Source organism: Euwallacea fornicatus, chromosome 1 (assembly GCF_040115645.1).
Source record: "Euwallacea fornicatus isolate EFF26 chromosome 1, ASM4011564v1, whole genome shotgun sequence".
In the NCBI taxonomy this organism is placed as follows: domain Eukaryota; kingdom Metazoa; phylum Arthropoda; class Insecta; order Coleoptera; family Curculionidae; genus Euwallacea; species Euwallacea fornicatus.
In genome coordinates this window covers 6,272,521-6,289,262 of record NC_089541.1, presented here as the reverse complement: position 1 = coordinate 6,289,262, position 16,742 = coordinate 6,272,521, and the positions used below count along the sequence as shown (strand labels likewise).

At 33.6% G+C, this 16,742-nt stretch overlaps 3 protein-coding genes across 11 annotated transcripts; 2 read left to right on the top strand and 1 right to left on the bottom strand.

The window, feature by feature from the left end:
• The first annotated feature begins 175 nt into the window (after nt 1-175).
• Nucleotides 176-3,988, top strand: LOC136343123 (protein RER1). Of its 5 annotated transcripts, none has more exons than XM_066289576.1 (7): nt 176-306; nt 612-701; nt 2,036-2,140; nt 2,397-2,493; nt 2,548-2,768; nt 2,828-2,894; nt 3,404-3,988. In XM_066289576.1, exons 2-7 carry the CDS (start codon nt 627-629, stop codon nt 3,421-3,423), a joined length of 585 nt encoding a protein of 194 aa, XP_066145673.1. In that variant the 5' UTR covers nt 176-306; nt 612-626; the 3' UTR covers nt 3,424-3,988. The 5 variants fall into 5 exon arrangements, with proteins under 5 accessions (XP_066145673.1, XP_066145695.1, XP_066145684.1 ...); XM_066289598.1 differs by lacking the exon at nt 2,036-2,140 and adding an exon at nt 1,894-1,998; XM_066289587.1 differs by lacking the exons at nt 176-306; nt 2,036-2,140 and adding exons at nt 403-557; nt 1,894-1,998.
• Nucleotides 3,989-4,655: 667 nt separating this feature from the next.
• On the top strand, nt 4,656-8,041 carry LOC136343028 (retinol dehydrogenase 14). Of its 5 annotated transcripts, XM_066289403.1 has the most exons (7): nt 4,658-4,790; nt 4,865-4,943; nt 5,452-5,571; nt 5,749-5,894; nt 5,950-6,186; nt 6,238-6,546; nt 7,502-8,041. In XM_066289403.1, the coding sequence occupies exons 3-7, from the start codon at nt 5,453-5,455 to the stop codon at nt 7,681-7,683; spliced, it is 993 nt and encodes a 330-aa protein (XP_066145500.1). In that variant the 5' UTR covers nt 4,658-4,790; nt 4,865-4,943; nt 5,452; the 3' UTR covers nt 7,684-8,041. The 5 variants fall into 5 exon arrangements, with proteins under 5 accessions (XP_066145517.1, XP_066145500.1, XP_066145512.1 ...); XM_066289420.1 differs by lacking the exon at nt 5,452-5,571 and having other exon boundaries at nt 4,656-4,790; XM_066289400.1 differs by having other exon boundaries at nt 4,723-4,943.
• Frl (formin-like protein) lies at nt 7,705-16,713 on the bottom strand. Its single transcript, XM_066289236.1, has 19 exons — nt 16,234-16,713; nt 14,972-15,055; nt 14,454-14,540; nt 14,291-14,370; nt 14,036-14,236; nt 13,822-13,972; nt 13,426-13,674; nt 13,115-13,375; nt 12,982-13,061; nt 12,745-12,926; nt 12,467-12,693; nt 11,960-12,159; nt 11,555-11,906; nt 11,400-11,500; nt 11,174-11,352; nt 10,942-11,117; nt 10,788-10,886; nt 10,501-10,620; nt 7,705-8,872 (listed from the first exon to the last, which is right to left on the bottom strand). The coding sequence occupies exons 1-19, from the start codon at nt 16,414-16,416 to the stop codon at nt 8,660-8,662; spliced, it is 3,225 nt and encodes a 1,074-aa protein (XP_066145333.1). The 5' UTR covers nt 16,417-16,713; the 3' UTR covers nt 7,705-8,659.
• Nucleotides 16,714-16,742: the final 29 nt, after the last annotated feature.

The following is a 16,742-nucleotide window of genomic DNA, read 5'->3' as shown; positions in this document are numbered from 1 at the left end:
TGAGTCTATCTCTTGGTCATCTATTGTTTAATAGCTCGTGCCTGATTACTTGCGCGGAATCGCATCTTCTGGGTCGTAGTCCGTTGCCCTCCTGACTAGCTGATTGGAACGTTTTACGTTTCTTTGAAACGTTGTGTATATAAGTTCCAAAATTGGCGCCGAATCAAACGCGCACTGCATTACTACATACACAGGAAATAAGTAGTCACGTGATTTTTCATATATGTTACCACACAATTGAACGAAACTTTTGATTTCCCATATTGTGAATTCACGAGCTAACAAAAAAAATGAAACATTTCTGAGGTAAGTCAGAATTTGAATTTCTCCAAAGATTAACAAAACTTTCATGGAAATATATCAAATATTTCAATGCCTGACAGTTATCCTATTGTCACATGTCACTGTTGTTGTCAATTTTTAATGCCGATAGACGTGTCTCAAAATGTACCCGAATGAAACTTTCGGAAATTCAATTTAAGATTTTATTTTAAAAATCACTTAAATAGGACATATTTTTGAAAAAGATAGATTTTAGGGGAATTCGCAATATCAAGGTTTGTAAAATATTCTTAAAATTAAGGATGTTTTTGTAGTTTAATAACTTTTAGTACCTGGTAACTACGATGGATGAGGAACTTCTGGGTGGATCAGGAGGAAGCAAAAGTAAAATATCCCAAATGTGTACAAGAATTTCTCAGGTGAGACCCAAAACGTTTTTTTCTTTATGTCCTGATATCCCTATTTATGCAGCTGTTTGAAAAAAATAAGAGTAGGCACATGCTTTAATGGTAAGCCCCAGTGGCACAGTGGACCATATTTTGATAGCATGGAAACGCTGAATTTCTTGGTATATTAGTGACAATTTCCACTTTTCTCAGAACTTACAGTCAAGCAATGACATTAACAAAAATAGTTGTTATTTACATGTTTTCAATGAATATTAAAATCTTTAACATATATAAAGGGAGAAATGATGCTATAAATGCCTATATGGTCTAATAGACATTTTGACTACTCAATATTTAACCTTTTTATGCTGGTGCACTTATGTGAAACTTCTTCAGATTAATAATTTCTTGTATCTGATCACACACATTCATTTACAGCAGCCAGTCCTATATTTTTAATATAAATCTTAAGTTATATTTTATTTGAATATGAAAAATTAACAAAAGAAACCAATAAATAATATATATGTTGTTTATTTTAAAAGTAGTTTTTAAAATGATGTTCAACTTTTTTTTGTATTATACCAATTTGGGGTAATTTATTCTGAAGAGTTTTAAATGGAATAACTCAATATATAAAGCTTGTGATATATAACAGGCAGCCTTGCCTTAGGAGAATCACATATCACAGCTGATTATGGGGACACTAAAGCTTAAGTTCAAAGAATAATTCATAAGTTCTTTTCCAGATTCTTTGCCTTTGCTAAAATTTAAAGGACCCTGTAACTATATTTTTGTTTTTGGCACCATTCCAAGATCTGCTGAAAAATTTTTATGTCACATACATACATTTTAATTGTTAAACTGAATAATTTGTTATAACTTCAATGAAAATGTGAAAATTTGATGAATTGATAATGGTGATAAGATGTAAAACTTCCACAGGATTGGATGTGTACTTTTAATCCTTATAAATCGAAAATAAACGGGGCTAAGAAAAAATTGTGTAAAAAATAACTTCTAATATTTAGTAATAACCAATTTAGTTTTTGAAGTGGTCATAAAAGCTGTAACCTAACTTTAATACTTGAAAATTCCAACTATCCTCTAGCATATTCTCATGTTCCATTAATAAACATTTAAAGACTCTCTACAAGTGCTGTTAGTTTGAATTTTGGATGTATTTTTCCCTCGGTAATATTTCTGATATATATTGTACCAGATATACCAGGCAACACTAGACAAGTGGACACCGTACAGTCGTACCCGTTGGCTGTCCACTGTGGCCCTTCTACTTGTTTTTGCCCTACGCATCATTTTGTTGCAGGTGACTAGGTTGTTGAACGTTTTGTGTTGTGTTATAGAGTTATCAAAGCCTCCTGGACAAGACTGTACCTTGGAAGAAAGTGCGATGGGTGTTTGCTATTTTGCTTATTTTAGGCTTCATGGGCCGTATTATCTTAGCTCAGGTATTTTGTTGATTACGTTTATATCTGGTGCTGGTTAAATCCAGATTTTGCTTGCCAAGGTACAAGCTGTGGAAAGAAATTAGCAATTAAACGTATCAGATTAACTTGAGATTACTAATAACTTGACAATGTTATCTAATAGATTTTGTTTTTATTTGCATGCTATTTTTATTGAATTTGATTTGCATTTAACCAATACCTATTAACTTTTGCTTTGTATGAAAAAACAAGTTTTAAAAGCGTTCATATATTTTAGGGGTGGTATATAGTCACATATGCCTTAGGAATTTATCATCTAAATCTCTTCATAGCTTTTCTAACTCCGAAAATCGATCCAGCAATGGATTTTGATGGTAAGAGTGTTAATAGCTCTCCCTAAATCGCTGTAAAATAATTAACGGTTTTAGCCGAAGACAATGGTCCAGAATTACCCACCAGAGCCAATGAGGAATTCAAGCCCTTCATTAGGCGATTGCCAGAATTTAAATTCTGGTATTCAGTTACTAAAAGTACTACGATCGCTGTATTTTGCACATTCTTTGAGTGCTTCAATATACCAGTGTTCTGGCCCATATTAGTAATGTATTTCCTCACCCTTTTCTGTATTACTATGAAGAGACAAATTAGGGTAAGTTCCCTCTTTATATGGAGGAAATACGTTTGTGTTCATAATTTATTATTCAACAGCATATGATAAAGTACAAATATCTGCCGTTTACGCATGGGAAACCCAAATACCACACTGCGGAAACAGGTAAATCTTCAAAGTGACACCAGACATAGAATGTACATAATTAATTATTAGTTCATAATAGGTTAGCCCAATTTTTTTCTTTACACTAAATAAAGAGAATTTAGTTGCGAAATGGTTAGAGGTTGATTTGAGGACATTACTTTAATTTCACGCAGTAATGTGGTCCTAATTGTTTACACAAGACGTGGTTGGCCTATTAAATAGCCTTTTCAAATATCGGCATTTAGGATATTTTTATCACATGTAATTTTTTTTATTGGTTTATTAGGGCATTATTACACGTAAAATGGCAGTTTTTTCTTGGAGGGCATTTAGAGTTAAAAATCGATATTTGAAGTATTTAGTTTTATGGCAATATTATTGAGTGGATAAGTTGAATAAGTTAGTTTCAAAATAGTATAAATCCAGAAATGTGTTATTGTTACAAAACTACACAAAGGCAATAAATATCTTCACAATCTTTATGCCACGTAGTGTCATTTTTATTAACGAATTTTCCCATTTTTTAGGGGAATTACAGGATATATGATGCCAGTACCGACAAAAATGGGAATCTCGTTGGTAATTATGGTAATGCAACCATTTCGCTTTTAAGTCCTATAATAATGATAATAATAGATTACTTTAGAAAACAATTTGTTTATCACCTTTTTAACTGACCACCATTGATTATATATGAGGTACCAAGAAATCGGCTTTATGAAAACGCCAATAAACTAAAGAAAAAGTGTTTGGCGTATCTAATTTTGTACTTTAGTTCCCTGATTTTCAAAGTTCATTAACAGCATTCTTTCCTTAAGTTGATTTAATTAGCCGGCAAGCAGTAGAAAGGCTTACGTGTCGCTTGCAAAACTAATTACTCAATATTTGTACACATTTTTACATACAAAACCTATTTGAATAATATTGGATTGTACATAGTAATGTATAGCAGCAATTTTAAACTGTATATGTATGTATGAGACACAGGTTACATTGAATGTAGTATCATTAAAATGGCTTTTCACTGAAGGTAAAAGTTTCTTGATGGTGGTTTTTTGTGGTTAATATTAAATTATTTTTGTCGTTAATATATTGCGTATTTTTTTCTAAAATATGTCGTTTTTATTCTGATATTTTTGCCGCATTTACCCCTTTTTTGACAAGCAACTTCAGAAAAGTTTGGTGCGTACATAAGGATGTTTAGAATAATCAATAAGGAAACTCGATGTATTGTGCTGGAAACGTTAGTATTTCGACCGTACATTAGCGGTTTTCCGTTGTGTCAAAAAGACAAAACTACATAAAAAATATGTACGGAATTAAATTTAAACAACCTTCTAATTGTAAAAAAAGAACATTTTAAAAAGTAAGTTTTGATATAGTAGGGTAATAGTATACCCAAGAAAAGGACGCCTAAAACTGTCTTTGAGTATATATTTGTTTAAACATTTTCTGGGAAGTTTGCTATAAAGGCAATATAAAAAATAAGAATCTTCAAAACAACATTGTAGACATTATTATTTAGACCCCTTAACACCTGTGTATATAACTGAAACGTCTGGCGTTTTCTAAATAAAAGAAAGTTAATTTTACGTCCTAAATCTGTATTAATCTATTTTTTTATAGTGAGACAACACCATAATTTGGAATCTTTCCTTACAACAATATTAATGTTGTTACCAATAACTTCTTAACAATTTCCAAAAGTTGAAACGTAACTCTAGAACTAAATCTTAAATAATATAATTTTTTATTTACCAGAAACGTAGTATCTGGTAGTGGTAATAATATACCGGTTCTATTAGCAGTAAGCATCATTGGAAGGAAAGTCATAATTGTGTGTCGAAGAAACGGTCGTTTACCAATCTGTTGAGGTCAGCGATTGCCGACTAACCAGTTGAAAGCTCTCGACGGGTCAGTTTACATTAAGGAATCTTTACTAAGGCGTTCGTTACGGGCGGTCTTAATTAATAATATATTATTTACAGTGTAAATAAAGGTGATACTAGGGTAGTACTGTTGTATCAGCTCTTGTAAGAGACGCGGGTTATCTAAAGGTGAACAGAGGTAAGTTGCTGATGACGATTATGCATGGCAATTTTGTGATTAAGTTTGTGAATGATACTTTCAATTTTGCCCCAAAATGCATGTGTAGACAAATCATTTAATTAAATTATGTCAAAAATAATAAAATGTTTTTAACGTATGTCTCATATGACCTCGAGTTTAATTTCATTTTTATAATTTATTTAGTATCACTTAACAAAAATACCTATTTTTGAATAATTAATGAAAAACCATTACGGTAAAAACTTCATTACCATTTTCATTTAATTTAATTTGACCAAAGGCTAAACTTAGAATTGTCACATAGGTATTGTAATAACTTTGATATAATACAAATAGTATAACTTTTTAGAATGGAGTTTAAACATATTGAGGTACACACGCGATCTATAAATTATTTAAAACAAGCTAAGACTTTGCTTTTAATACTTTAACAACAATTTTTAATTTAAAAGAAATGGTTTTAAGAATATATTATTAACGTTTTAAATTTCAAATTTTCTTTTAGAATGCATATATTTTCATTAGAAGTATCACCACTAGCCCTGGTCATAATCCTAGTTATTGGATCTTTAACCTGTGCCTCTCTGATCAAGTTCTACTGTGTCGTGACTACACGTCGTTTTAGGTAAAACTCCAGAATCGATTTTCATTTAAATGTGGTTAATTATTGCTTAATAATTAATATGCTGTCTTGCAACAAACAGAAATTCTTTAAACTTTTTTCAATGTCAAACCTATTTAATTTATCAATTATGCATATTTACTCTGTACCACATATTAGAACTTTAATGTTCTTCTTCAGGGAAAAAGTAAAAATGAACGGAAAAACCGTGATTATAACTGGAGCTACCGGTGGCATTGGAAAAGAGACTGCTAGAGAACTTGCCACAAGAGGAGCCAAGGTCATTTTGGCCTGCAGAAATGTGGAAAATGGGGAGAAAGTCAAAGGCATGTCTAGCACTAGTTAATTTCATATTAATTAGTCTAAAACAAGTAATTTTAGATGAAATTGTTAAGCTTACTAAAAACGAAAATTTGCTAGTTAAAAAGCTTGATTTAGCTTCTCAAAAATCGATCAGAGAATTCTCCGAAGATATTTTAAGGACTGAGCAAAGATTGGATGTTTTGATACATAATGCTGGTACTGCCGAAAAAAAGATTACTAAAACTGAAGATGGTCTTGAACTCACCATGGCCACCAATCACTTTGGGCCCTTTTTGCTCACTCACTTACTTATAGGTTTGTTTTCAATATAATTCCAAAACCGCAGAAATTCAATGAGTATTTTAGAGCTTCTCAAGAGATCAGCTCCTTCTCGCATCGTCGTGGTAGCCTCTTTGGTCTACCAACTGAGTTCGCTCAATCTCAACAACTTGAATGCGACTACGTCGTGGTTCCCTCTATGGATATACTTCCCATCGAAATACGCCAATATTTGCTTTACTTTGGAATTGGCCAGAAGGCTGGAAGGGACAGGGGTGACTGTCAATTGCCTGCATCCAGGTTTTATCGAATCGGGAATTTGGAGGAACGTGCCTGCACCCCTTAACTGGCCATTGCAGCTTATTGTAAAGAGTTTCTTTAAATCTCCAGAACAAGGTAGGACTTCTTCATGTTTAGAGATGTAATAAAAAATTTAATTTATTGGTATTTGACAAATGAGAGATATTTTTTTGGTAAAGATTATAATTTTCCAGATATTTTAAATTTATATTCTAGGTTAGGACGGGTATTTTTGAAAATAAAGTAGCTAAATATACAGCTCATATCATAAATCTCATTTATGGGCAAGTGCGGCTGTTTTACGGTTTGCAAATTATAGTTAATGTAGGAAAAATCCTAATTTGGTCATTTTTATGCATAATTATTGTTCAAAACTCGTAAATACGAAACACTTATTTATCCATGATAAATGTTAATAAGAACAAATTTCGTGAACAAAGCAGGGGCGTAATTACTAAGTTAGTTTAAAATAAATTTTTTCCGTTAAGATCAAAATACACTTCTAAGGGTACTATAGAAATGTAACGTCCTTATACCAGATGTTACTATAGTTCGGACTATTACTTTTCGTATTCTAAATGTGAGTTAACTAAGATGAAAGTTCAGATATCATTCATAGACATTCAAATCTATTAAATGTGGGACTGTAAAAGTGAATTTTAATGGTAATGCACGGACGGTAAGTCACATTTGGCAGCAGTAATGGAATTGGATTTGACATAATTCTGTCTGTGGAACGCAAAATTTGAAATAACCAGTGATATCAAAGTATATATTATGTGTACAAAACGGCCATGAGATGTAAATGGAACGTAGACTGAGAATCAACATTAAGGTTTTCAGCAGCTGAGCATACTTATGCTCAATCGTGTCCTTATAGTCATCAGATGCCATACTCGAATGGATGATCTTCAGGAGGTGATTTAGAAAAAAATATTTGCACTTTTATTTTAAATTAACGCGTACTTTTAGATCCTATCTTGAAATTTTGCATTCGGAACACAATGTATTTTGTTTAAGAAGGGATTTAAAACAATGTGTATTTTTTTAGGTTGCCAAACATCAGTATTTCTTGCTTGCTCTGAAGAAGTGAAAAACGTTACTGGCAAATTCTTCGTGGAATGCCGAGAACATTCTTTAAATCGCGGAGCCACCGACCAATCCAAGGCAAAGAAACTTTGGGAACTTTCTGAAGAATTTGTGAAGTTAGAGCCTACAGATCCTAAAATCTAATTAATAAGTAATTAAACTCAGTTATTGCAAATATGCAAATGAATTTATTACAACTGGTATTTATAAAATGTATCAAAATATGATTATAAAAAATCACAAACGTCTTAAATTACTTTTTTGACGATAATAATTTTGTCAAAAGGGTGGGCAAACGTCTGCAGTTTTTAGAGTTCCAAACATGATAAAACATTACTTCTTTGTTAAGAATAATAAATTTTTATTAACAACAACATAATTTAACCGAGTTATGTTCAGAGGTCTTTAAGAATTTGAAATAATAACGTTGCTTTGAGTACATTTTACGGTATGTACTATTTGAAGATGATATAAATACGTTAATAAAGATACTCTGGAATTATTCGTGAGTTCATGTACAACCTATAAATATACTTAAGCTTTTAATAATATTGCTTTAGTTACCTAAATCTAGAATAGATCTATGTTGGTATGTAAGGCACTGGTTACCATGGACCCATTTAATATAGCAAGAAGCAAAATGGCTCAGTGGTAGGAAGGTCTTTGGAAAAACAAATTTACGAACGTTTTCATGTAAATTTGAATTAAAAATGTAAATGTAGAGAACGTGATTTTGATATGTTTTAACTGAACACGAAAGTGGTATAATCAGCACTATTATTAATAGATTTGTGTGCTTTAGACGGTAAAAACTTTACGCATTTTTATACAGCACATAACGCTTCAGGAATTATCTTATAAATTAAAAAAAGGCACTGAAATTTTCCAACAAGCTATTCTTAGCTTCTTATGTACCTCAAATTTTTAAACAACTGTAAATTTATGTGCAAGGAACATTAACATTTACATAAATTCTTCTTATGCTTACTGGCATAAAATAAACGTAAGAGGAACTATACAACAAAGCGAAACCATTAATGACTGGAGAATTGCAATAATAAAGCTAAAAACTTGTATTAGTGCGTTAGCTATTAAATATCTTAGCTAGACAGAGCCGTCTTTATATCTCTATTTCGTCCATGGTTTTGGAAAGTCGATTGTTGTCGATCTTCCTGCGCTGGCTGCGCCTCACGGCATCAGCCCTGCGATAGGGCTCGCTTTTAAGCCCTAAAAGTATGTCTTCTAAGGCACCGTTGTAGACTTCGTCTTGTGGCAGCAGGGGCTTTTCACGCACCATCCTCGTTTTGGTTTTGAGTTCATTAATTACGGCGTCCTGTTGAAGGACATACTTTGGTGACAATTTTGTTGAAATTTATATAATTTGATGAAGGAAATGAAGATGGGAGAAGTAGAATTTGTCTTCTTTTTATGATTGACCAACGAAACATACTATTTAATACTACCATCAACATGCTCCACTGAAATTGTTGCCACTTAAAATCACAACTTTAGATATACTACGATCATGCGAGAAGTAAATTGTGGAGAAACTAAGAAGCTTTTGTGTCTCGCAGTAACTTGAACATAATAAATGTCACAGTTAGACAAACAGGTACTTACATAAGGGACAACATAAAACCCGGAACAAGAACAAACCCCACAAACATAAAATAATGAAGAATACAAAAAAGATCTCAAATTCCAAAATATCTACACAAAGTGAATAAATATTAATTCCCTGCTAATAATACTGAAAGCGTTAAAAACTCGTACGAAATTCTTGTTATGCGGAAGTGAGCAAATGCACCAGATAAGTAGGAAATGACAATTCAGATTTATTAGTGCTTTTATTAACAGGATTAAGGATAAGTTCTGAAAGGAAAATGCATGAAGTAAATAAAAACGTATATAATGAATAACAGATATAAACAAAATGCAACATAACATTGGTCGTATGTAAGGCATGCGCAGCAAATGCAATAAGAGCAAATCTCGACTGCAATGAACACCACAACTGGTAGGTCTACTCTTTTTTTTACTCATTGTAGAAAATAGTAGTTCAGAAGTCACATAATCACGTACTAAGTGTCAAAACGCTTTTAACTTCCAACTAAATCGAAAATGAATAAGTCAAAATCAACGAAGCTACTAAGCGATGCACTGCGTTTTAATGTTATACGTCTTATCTCTTAAATTGAAACATAGGCTATTTGCGGGCAAACTTTCAAAACACGATATTTCTCATCGTTTTGCTTCGTTCTTTGATATTGTGAATTTGTTCATACTATGATATTTAAATATGTGAAGTTTAACGTTTATGAACTGGCAGTATAAAATAGGATGGGAGGAAGTGCTGCTTCATCTCTATATGCATTTATACATCGATCAATAATCCAGAATAACTATAACTGTACTAAACAATATGCAAGGAAAAAAAGGGTAAGTTAGAGTGTTGAGAACGATGAATATGCACATTACGCACCTGTAGAAAGTGGCTTTATAGTCACTTTATTCAGGTACGTAAGGTGTATATTCTTGTGTAAGTTTTCTTTATTTATTCTATACGTTAACATTGACTTATAATGTAAGCCAGTAAGAAATGTTTCACCTGTTTATGAAAATATTCATTTTTTAAAACTTTTTCTCACAAAATGATTGATGTGATTTTTTTTGAATTTTATATAAAATTATATGACATTTCCTCACCAATTTATAATATTTAAGTAGAATTAAAAAATATATATTTTGTGGACCTCCATATTTAACAAGCAACAACACTATAATGGGTAAACTAGTAAAATAATCTCCAATAAAAGCTATTTACAAAAAAAATGGCCCTCCGATCACCTTAACACAACAGAAGCGGTACGCGTGTCAGCAGGGAAAGTTTTGCTGGTTTTGAAGCGTGCAATAAAGTTCGCCAAACACTAATTTTTGCGCAAGTGCATTAGTGAAACATACCTGCTGCTTTTTGGGGTTGAATTTGGGCTTCTTGTAGGCGTCTTCGTTGGCTTGGCTGTTGGCGGCGTTTTGTGCCGCCAATTCTAGTCTTCGCCTCTGTTCATTTTCTTGGTCTGCGAGCTAAAAAGCGCAAAGATTGTGAAAGACCGGAATTGAGTAATATTTTCGTGAAGCTTTAGTTATTAATACGAAATTTAAGATGGTTATTTGTTATGCATTTCATTATGATAATTAGAAGATATTGTATTGTCAGTATTGTCATTTAAAGATCAACTCAACTGGCTCACCTTGAATGATTTCACAAATCGAACCAACAGAGAGAAAAACGTATTGGCATCGGTGGTTCTGGCAGTTTCAGCGAAATATTCTACACATTCCCGGAATGCCTGCAAGGATAAAATTATAGTTATTACCTTAAGATGTGTAACGAAAGCGAACAACCTCCTGAGCCAATTTAAAGTCGCTACGAAGACGTCGAAGTTTGTCTTCGGTGTTTGCCAGAAAATCTCGTAGTACCAGACTGTGATTTCCTCGTCCTCTGATGTCTGCCTCTTTCCTAACCGCATCCATTCCTTTCTCTAACTCGTGAACGTCTGTCGATATATTTTCCAAAGATACTAGAAGGAAATTTTAAATGATATCTCTCATCCTAAAACCTGCAAATTTTCCTTACCCATGGCAGCTTTTTCAATATAATGCAGCTCACAATCAAAACTCAACAAGTCCGGAAAGTTTTGCCTTATTGTTGAGACTATATAATGCAAAAGGCAGGTGCGCTTATCCGTGGATTTAGTGTCAAGCAGTGAATCCAAAGAATTCAACTTGAAACCATAAGCTGGACCCCTTTTTGCACTGAAAACTCAATATTAAGAAAATTACTTGAAATTGCTTTTACTCACCTATTAAGATAATTTCCAAAGGCAAGGACAATCTCTAGAACGAACCGCAATTTTCTGGAAGTTTTAACAGAATTTGCTGCTGATATGACTGCATGGACTTGCTGAAATATGAGTAAAATTTAGAAAATATTTACTAAATAATGATGACTAATTACGGGTTGAATTAAATGAAGACTATCAAAGAAGTTGCCAATATAGTTCATAATGGATAGTTTCGCTGATATCCTCTCGACTTTGGTTAGCTGGAGCAGGAATTTATCTTCCTCAGTCAACACGTTAATGTTCTTTTTTTCAAGCACGTACTCCTTGTAAGCTTTGGTCTCCTGCTCGTTTGGCACCATTCTCTGGAGCAATTCTACATTCTCCAGAGACAATTGCTTCAGATCTAACATATTAATCGCAGCTATAACTTTCTCGGGAGCCATATCAAGTTTCCTTCGCGATATTGCAATATTTCGAAGGCGTGTATGTTCCAGAAGAGTGATGTTTTCAGGTTTTTTATTACCCCTAATAAAGGTCCAACAATAGAGGTAAAAAACAAGGTTTTATGTTCAACAAACCGTTTGCTCGGAAACGTTTGAAGGCCATCAGTTTCACAATTGCCGTTAGCTAAAAAGCCTGCAGGACCTATTTTGAATCTCTCTTCAAATTCGCCGAAATCGATTTTTGTGAACAATCGATCGTCATCTAATTCGTTGAATATCGTGCCTCTGACCTGGTTCGGCTTTAAGGCTACCCAGTTTATTGTTGGTAATTTGTACTGGAAAACAAATACGAATTGTAACTATTTTCGAAAAGTCGTGATATTCTGCATGGTTAAATATAAAATGAGGGAGTATAATTCCGATTATCCGTATGCAAAACTCAGAGCTCTCGTGAATAACGCGAAGAGTAGAATGCGCAATACAATACCAATTCAAGACTGTAAATTATGCTGCCACGCTGTGTTAGGAATACAACGCCGATGTTCGAAACAGTCACCGAAGCCACTTCCAATATTGAGTTTATAAATCGGGCAGCATAGTTCAATTTTGGATAGATTTATTTGAATGTAAAATCTTTCTTACCTTGGTTTGAACCTTTCTCTTGATGGTCATAGCTCCATCTGGTGCTGGCATGGATCCAGCAAACGGTGGTGGAGCTGGAGCCATCGGCATGCTTTGAGAGGGTGGTTTCGGAGGTGGCGGTGGACATGGTGGAGGGGGAGGAGCCACTGCAACCACCGGAGGAGCTATTGGAGAGGTAGTGGTAAGTGCAGGAGTTGAAGCTGAAGAATACTCTGATGTCGTCGAGTCTGTAATAAACCTAATTGTTATTAAATTCTAGAAACCATGGAAAAAGTAACCTCCAGTTGATTGAATTGACGGCTCTTTACTCAGGCCTTTGTTGTGCAACTCCGCGAGTTTGTTCTCAAATTGAGACTGTCTGTTTTTGGATTCTTGCTCGTGATGCTGCACCACCCTTCTTAAAGTAGAAACCTCCTCATCAGCCTTTTTTTTGAATTCTAAAAGATCTTCTCTCTCTTGCCTAAAATGCAAGAATACTCAAACGAATGGAGCTAAAATTTAAGTATTATTAAAACCTCAGCTGTATCAACTCTGTTTCCAACATAGCAATCTTCTCCAAAGCCGCGTGTTCGATATCCTGCACTCTTTCGTGCATCTAAACTCGCAAAAAATTGATTATCCTGAAATTTAAGACAGAACAAAATCTACCTGCGCCAAGTCATCTTCTAACTCGTTAGCTTTCTCCAAAGCTGCCGTTTTGGTCTCACTATCCTCCATTAAAGCGGCTACATCAAACACGTTGTCTAAATAGGCCGATATCTGTACTTGAAGTTCTTCACTTTCAGTCATCCTCAGCTTTTCCAAGTAATTATCCAAGCCTAGAGCTGTAAACTCGTATTGGAGATGCACGCGAAAATTCATATCTTCCACTGAATGTACGATTATGTTCACAAATTGCATACAAGCAACCTGAAATCGACCCTCAAATATATTACATTTAACATGAAGAAATAATTTACCAAGAATTCAATATGGAAGACCTCATAATTAAGAAAATAATCCATGAGGGTTTGAAATCGGTGCGTCTCATGGCACACTTCTTTGAAATTGTCGAAGGCGGATAAAATTATTTCGTGCCCCCCTTTTACAAGGCATATTGCAGCTAGTAATTCTAAAACTAAAGCTTTGGTTCTGAGACTTTTGTGCATTAGACTAAGAGCTATGCAGTTTATTGCTTCTCTATGTTGGATCACCATGTTAAATCCGTACTGAAATTGTTGAAAGTGATTGTCATTTAAATATTCAGCGATTATGTAAAGTAAATCATAAACAGTCACTGATTTATTATAACAACAATAGACATCTCAGAATTTTTGCATCTCAAAGGAGTTTGATGACAAATCTAAAAAACTTACTTTGTTATTCATTATTGCCCTCATGCACATAATACAGACATGAATATCGTCCTTAGATTCGCCCATATTTAATTTAGCCACATGTTTAGATCGCCTCTTCAAACTCGGACTATCACTTACGTCCAAAGACATTCTCATGTAACCATTTGACCTACAAAAAGAAAAATACAGTTTTCAGTCATAATTAGCTCAACATAAAGCCGAGAAACGCAACCTATCAAACGATTTGTCTACTGGTTTTTCAAAGGTATTCGAAGATAAATTCGATTGAGTATTCAAAGTCAGTCTTTCCTCGGAAGACGAACGAGATTCTGCGATCCTCTGTTCGTGCCTCATCATCCCAAGCCGAAAACTTAAGTAGTCGATTAGTAAATCTAAGCCCTTGTTTTCATCGTTAAGAAAGTCACGCACCCACCTAAAGCAGGCGAAAAGTAAAACTTTTATTTTAATATTTTGTGCTTTGGCTTACTCTATATGATTGGTTCTTAGAGATATTTCTAGATCCCGCAAAACTTGCGTTGATGTGGAATCGACTACCATTTTTCTTTTCTGAAATATGTATTTTTATTATGTGGATCTTTTTATTTTAAATCTTTTGAACTTGAACTGGTTGTGCAGAAAAATCATCTTACTCTATGGCTCCTTGAAGCTTTTGGGTCTAGGTATGTCCTAAGCTTGTTTAAATAATAGGATGGAGGGTCTTTTGCTTGAACCATTTCCTGGGAAGAAAGATCTTGATAATTTATATATCATCAGATACACCATGTACCTACTTAAAACCCAACATGTAAGTTATAAAATTTGACAATAATGGGGACTATATTATTATCAAAAACAGGATAACACAAAGTAGATGCCAACTGAGAGACAAATAAATTTAAAGATCAATTGGCGCCCAAATTTTTCAGTCCGTAAATGCATTATAAGACACATGGAGCAAATAATGCCCAAAAGAAGGCAAGAGGTAACAAACCGATTATCACCGAGAATATCTAAAAAATGACAACAAACCCCTTTTAAAAATTAATAAGTGGTCAGAGAATCAGCTTATAACTTCCGGTCTTATTGATTTATTACCCCTTTGTTAGGTGAAAGTCAAGGAAGGATGTAATTTAATTGAGTTTTTAACAAAAACAAAAAATGTACAAACCTGATCACAGATAATATCCCATTTCTTTTCAGAGTCGTAGCTTTTCAAGAGTTTGGCCTTATCAGGTGGAAGATCCATTGATGCCTAAATTAAATAGGTGTGTCTTTAGATAGTGAATAGGGGTTGGGCAAAGGTAATAGGCTGTTCAATTCAATAAATAGGTAATAACATTTTCTAGAATAATAAAGGATTCAGCCTTTATTGACCAAGGATAAAAAAACAAAATAATAAGTGGGTAACCACATTTGTTTAAAAGCCAAATTTTGAATGTACCATAAAATCTAAGTATAAGTTAATTGTTAAGGCTGGAAAAATGTTTGCCTTTTACTTACAACAAAACATTTGTTTTTAGTTGTTTAAAACTGTTTATTTTAAATAAAAACAAATTTTAACACACTGAAATTTAAAAACTAACTAACTTAGATGGTTAATTATGCAAACCTATTTTGAAACTCAGATTCGGAAATGGTATACTAGAAACCTCTTGATCAAAAGTGCTGTGGAAAAAATGAAAACCTTACTTGTATGTCTTAACTCACTTCATTATGTACATGTAAAGTTTGCCAAAACCAAATTTAAGACGTATCTTAGTTATGACATGCATGCAGTAAATCAAATCTATTTGAAAATACTCTTAACAAGGAATATCGTGATGCAACCAGCATCAGAGTACAACAAATACCAGTTCTTATTCCCAGCATATTAATATCCCTAAGGAAAAGATACCTACTTAGTTTATTAAAGTTTTTTACTAAACAACTTCTTTATTTACCAAGCTGTTCAATTGATAAGATAAACAGAAATGTAATAAAGAGAAAACCCAGGTTTTAACAAATAAATTGTAAAGATTAATATTTCCTCAATATTTCCTAACAAGACTGGAAGCTGATGTCATACCAGGCATGGCTTTGTAATGAACCTTGAGACTCCGATTAAATATTGTGGGTGTTTTTACTACTATTTTATAGTTCAGTGTGAATATTTTTAAAAACTATTTTAATAAATCCCAATGAATGTTTTATTTATTCAGTAATAATCAGTAGTTTTATCAACTGAACCTTGATCTTCTCAATGAAAATTGATGACTCATTAATAACAAGCAAATGTGCTCACACCTCAGTATAAACAAATTGCAACAGTTAATGGGTTTAATTTAAAGTAATGCAGGTCTATGATTGAATACAATAGACTGTGATTTTACATTAGTTGTATTCATATGTATGGGCATAAATTTAGATGGAAAATTTCTGGACATTTTTTACCAAAACTTTTGTAAATCTGCGTTCCAGCTCTCCAGGATCTGGCATGGTCTGCTTGGCCTTTGCCTTGATGGTACTTTGCCTGATACTAGCTTGTCTACCATGAAGCTTAGAACCACCAATCGAGGAGTAATCCATGGTCTCAGTCCCATTTTCTTCGGGCTCCTTTGTAAAGGATAGTCCCATTGCGGAGTGCTGAGATGTTTAAACGCTGCAATTGACGGGCGTGCTCGCGTAAACACTACATCACATAAACATATCTATTTATCTTCTAAATATGCAACAGGTTTGTCGGATGTGCGATTGAGGATCATAAATGTGTTGTTCACCATCACTTGCAAAAGAACCACAATGAAGAATCTGATTCATCGATGAGTGAATCCTTTCAGCGGTGATTTCCAAACATCAGTAGTGAGTTCTGCGATACTGAAATGTGGGAATTTACGAATTACAGCTACGAAAACAAAACCGATTGCACAAAAACGAGAAACAGGGCGAGGAAGAAAAATAAT